Genomic DNA, 4365 nt, shown 5'->3' on the forward strand with positions numbered 1-4365 from the left:
AGCCATGTTGACTGCCCCTAATGACCCTGTTCCCTGGGAAGGGTGCTGCGACTGCAGCCTCCCTTCCTCCTGGAGAGGAGTCCCAAGGGAAGGGGAAGAGGTCAGCTGCTGGAAGCTGAATGGAATAGCATGTTGGTAAATAACCCCATGGAGCCAGTTGCTTGCTGGCCCCTTGCAGGTGGATGGGATATGGCCCAGAGGGAGTGAATTTAAATTAAAGGCTGTGGTTTTGCTCCTTGTGGAGCCAAAAGGTTACTTTGTCATGCACTTGGGGTCCAGTTTCCTTCTCTAAAGCAGCAGGAGTAACAGTCTGATACCTAGAATGCTTTCCTGTTTCCTAAAATACCCTGCTAGCAGGAGCCCTATCTTCCCAGCTGTCTGGCTTCACACACGTATTGTGTTGAGGAGATGAGGCACAGTGGGAACCTGACTGGCGTTCAAAGCTGCACCAGATATGAGAGCAGCCCTTTCTGCTTTCCCCAGGGATTCAGAGGAGGGGAAGTACCTCATGCTTGTCCTGGACTTCCCACCACAGACATACCTTCTCAGGCTGTGTGTGGGCTGGTCATCACTAGATTACCCCTAAGCCCAGCCCCTCTTGCTGCAGGGGAGCAAATGCCAGTGTTGAACTGTTTTTATCTTGCCTGCAGCTCTCCTCAGGTTGGGTTCCTGCGCTTCCTTGACTTGCTGGCAACCTTTGACTGGAAAAACAACCCTCTGATAGTCAACCTCAACACTGGTCTCACAGGTGAGCAGGCAGCCTGAGGGAGAGCTGTGACATGAGGGTCTTGAGCCCTCCTTGGTCAACACCTGGATCCAGGGGTCTTGGATATATGGAGGTGTCAGAGCTTCTGCCAGGTGCAAGATGATTTTCCACTCCCTTTCGCCTCACCTGCCCTGCTTAACTTGGCCTCAGGCGTGGGGTTTTTAACCCCCTGCCTGCCTTTTGAGAGGTGATGCTCTGCTGCTTCTGGTCTTGCTGAAATCTATGATGAGCCTGGGTGGTGCTTGTTGTGGTGGTGTCTTTGAAGCCCCCTGCTCCTCTGTAGCCAACATTTTTGCTTGAGGGCTCTGGGAACCCGCCCTGGCTCTTGGCGGCCAAACCTCCCATTGTGCTGGGAGAGCAGTTGGGTTCTTGAACGGGAAGCTTCAAAGCCTCCTCCTGCATGTCTGCTTTGAGAGCCTCACTGAGCCACTCAGATCACGGGGATGATTTGTAGTCCTTGATTTCAAAACCTACAAGAGAAAAGGACTGCAGTCTTCTAGGTTTTATTACTTCCTAAGCCTTGAGAATTTGCTGGAAGAGGTCCCTGGTTTTCAAAGGAGCATGTTGGTGCACCCAAGCAAACCTGTGGTCCTCCCCTCTTCCCGGTATTTAGTCTGTTGACCGTCTTTCAGATTTGTGCCATCTTTCCCCAGGAGCCAGAAGAGACCATGGGATGTCTTGGATGGGATTGTCTTGGCTTTGCATGGTTGAGGGGTAGGGGAGTTAGCTACACCCAGCTTTTAAAGCTGATTTATAAAGTAAGGTGAAACTGCTTGGGAGATAATTGAGTTTTGGAAACTGATTTTTTTTTTTTATGCTCCAGCTTTTTTAAACGAACTAAAATGTGAACTGGTTTTGGCCAAAGAGCTATTATTCCCCTCTTTGAGGGGTATGGGAAGGGGAAAGGTAAAAAACTCTTTGGGTACAAACTGTTTTGTTAGCATATAGCATGAGTTTCCAGCCTGTGTCATGTCCAGGCCTGCCTGGATGGGTTTAGAGCAAAAGTCTATCTACCTCTGCACTCTGTCACCAAAACTTCCTGCAGGCAAATGCCAAAGAAAGTGTGAAGGGAGAGCAAGCCCGAGGCGATAGAGCTCTGTTCACGTGGGGTTTGTGGGATCAGAGGGTGGGAGAGGATAAAGCCGGTTGTACTGCCTTTTTTTGGACTGTGATGCATAGGCAAGGAGGCCAGAGGGCTGTGGTTGGGGCAGACCATCTCACCCCTTTGCCTCCCCTCTCCAGATGCTGACTGCATAGAGATCAAGAACAAATTTGTGGCTGCTCGCTCTCCCCCCCCCGCCATGTTCATCGCCACCCCCAAAGACCAGTGGAGCTCCATGTGGACCAAAGAGAGACCCTCAGCGCAGGTGAGCTGGGCTCTGTCCTTGCCCCATGGTGGCTGCTGGCTTAGAACAGTTCCCTGCCCCCAGTGCTGGAGCCAGCTCCAGCGGCCCTGTGGGTGAGTGGGATCCTTGCTACATCCAGAATTGCCAAGTCTCACTCTCCAGCTTGCTTTCTTCCCCAGATCCTGCAGCGCCTTCTTGTGCTGGCCTCAGAGTCTCTACATGTCCTGGAGGAGCAGCTTATGGACCCGCTCAGCAGCCAGGATGTGAAGGTAATCCCTGTGGTGCCAGCACAAGGGTTTTTGGGCTCTGCTAAAGCATACTAGTATTTGGTGTGGCCACACATGTTGCTCTGGGATGAAGAGCAGCAAGGAGGACAGCATGAAGACCTATTCCCCACTGTGCTACCCTTCTTCCTGGGAACACGGCTATGCGTAGCAACTTGGAGTGAAATACCATTGATTTGGAGAAGTTTATTTTGTATTTGGAGAAGTTTATTTTGTATTCTGTGGTTTTCTTGGGATATGAGCAAACCCGTGATGTTCCTGTGCTGAATTGGTCGCATGTCTGTGGCTGGAGCATGTGGCTTCTCTGGGAGACTCTGTCTTGGTGTAGCTTTGCAAATCTGACTTGTGTGCTCGAGTCTCACCAAACCTATGGTGGTGGAGGTTTTGGTGGAACACTAAAAGGCACTTCAGGAATATGTTATATGGGTTTGAGTGGAGGAGCAAGACCATATCTATAATTTAACTCTCTTCATTTTCTCAGTAACTTTATTTTTTAAGTTTAAACATCTGTTACTGAAATGGACCTGGGAGATGTAGGCAAATTTATTTGCCCTTTAAAGAGAGATGCATGAGTAGAGCTTGTTGGTGTACCAAGTAGTGACCTAGGCAATTGAAGCTGAGAGGGCTCATGAAGCCAAGCAGTGGTTAGATATGATAGATTCATATCGGGGAGGGGGGGGAACCAACCCACATATAGTGGGTTTTTTGTCTGCGTAGACAATATAAAAGGATTTACTGACATTGATTTCAGTTACGTTGCATTTTGCACTGAAAGTATTCCAGGGTGACATCTACTTGAAGCAGTAGCAGTGTGCATTAAGAGGCTGTGAAGATGTGAGATGGTGTACGCATGAGCCGTGTCTGGTGTGCTGCAGTTGCAGTGTGGACCCAAGAACAAAATTCAAGAGATGCAGTGTGAGCTGGGGGTGGTTACCTCCCAAAATGAGCTGTTGCCTTATAGCATCCTCCTAGCCCTTTGACTCAGCCTCCTTGGTCCTCCTTTACTCTCCCCTCCTTTCGGCCATTGCAGTAGGATCTCTTCCCATCCCCACGGTGTCCTTCCAGTCTGTACCAGTGTCCTCCCAGGCCTGTGATATTCCTTAGGGATAAACACAGGACACTGTTTCCAGGACTGCTAATCTATTTGTAAGCAAAACTTGGGGTGGAGAGGAGAGAAAAGCCTTTCCAGTGCAACTTGGAGTTGCCTCCTCTTCCCATGTATTTAAGAGGATGCTCCAATTTTTTTTTTACTGTCTTTGCATCTGAGTCACTTTGGGATGTGCTTGTTCTCATGCAGATGCAGATGTGGGTTTGTGAGCTCCATTTCTTTGCTCCCGGGGGAGTTACAATAAGCCATGGACTTGGTCAGCTGGGTGGGAAAAGGGATCTGCTTGGACCAGGGCTGGGACTTAGTGGTGGTCACTGATGTTCTTCATGTGTGTTCTCCTCAGTCTGGCTATAAGCCAGCTCTGAGCAGTGGGTTTTCTGCCACATCAAGTTGGGTGGTGGCACATGCCTCTGTTCATGTCTCTGCATTGTTTATTCCATGAAAACATACACATTTTTTCCATTTTAATACAGCTGCATCCACAGTGCCAGATCCTGCCTGTCCAAATATTTGTGTCTGGGATTGCTCCCCTCCATTAACAGGGCTTGCTCTTAGCATCTGTCTGCTTGATGGAAGATGCTGTTGGACTCCAGTTGAGCAGACAGCTGTCCTGTTGTTACACAGCTCTTTGTGTCCCCTGGGTGTTACTCAGCTCCTGGTAGTTTCTTGACTCCTCTTTTCATTCTAAGAGACTGCCACATGTGGTTACCTGTCTCTGCTCACTGTCCCTTTTTCAACTCTCCACCCCTGTGGTGCACTCAGGTGAGCTGCCTGGGGTCTCTAGTTAGGGTTAGAGAGGACCATGGCCCCATGGAAAGCTTTTCTCCAGGGACTGTCCCCAAGTCCTGGAGGCAGCAGTTA

General features: G+C 49.6%; 1 protein-coding gene across 1 annotated transcript in view; it reads left to right on the top strand.

Moving 5' to 3' along the window:
- The first annotated feature begins 2037 nt into the window (after nucleotides 1–2037).
- Nucleotides 2038–4365, top strand: part of LOC104541650 (nucleolar protein 6-like) — a 12514-nt gene continuing 10186 nt past the window's right edge. The window contains exons 1-2 of the mRNA XM_010185761.1: nucleotides 2038–2133; nucleotides 2292–2381. Coding sequence (XP_010184063.1) covers nucleotides 2068–2133; nucleotides 2292–2381 — 156 coding nt within the window. The 5' untranslated portion in view covers nucleotides 2038–2067. The remainder of the gene's footprint in view (nucleotides 2134–2291; nucleotides 2382–4365) is intronic.

The sequence above is a fragment of the Mesitornis unicolor genome, unplaced genomic scaffold (genome assembly GCF_000695765.1).
Source record: "Mesitornis unicolor isolate BGI_N332 unplaced genomic scaffold, ASM69576v1 scaffold48625, whole genome shotgun sequence".
In the NCBI taxonomy this organism is placed as follows: Eukaryota; Metazoa; Chordata; class Aves; order Mesitornithiformes; family Mesitornithidae; genus Mesitornis; species Mesitornis unicolor.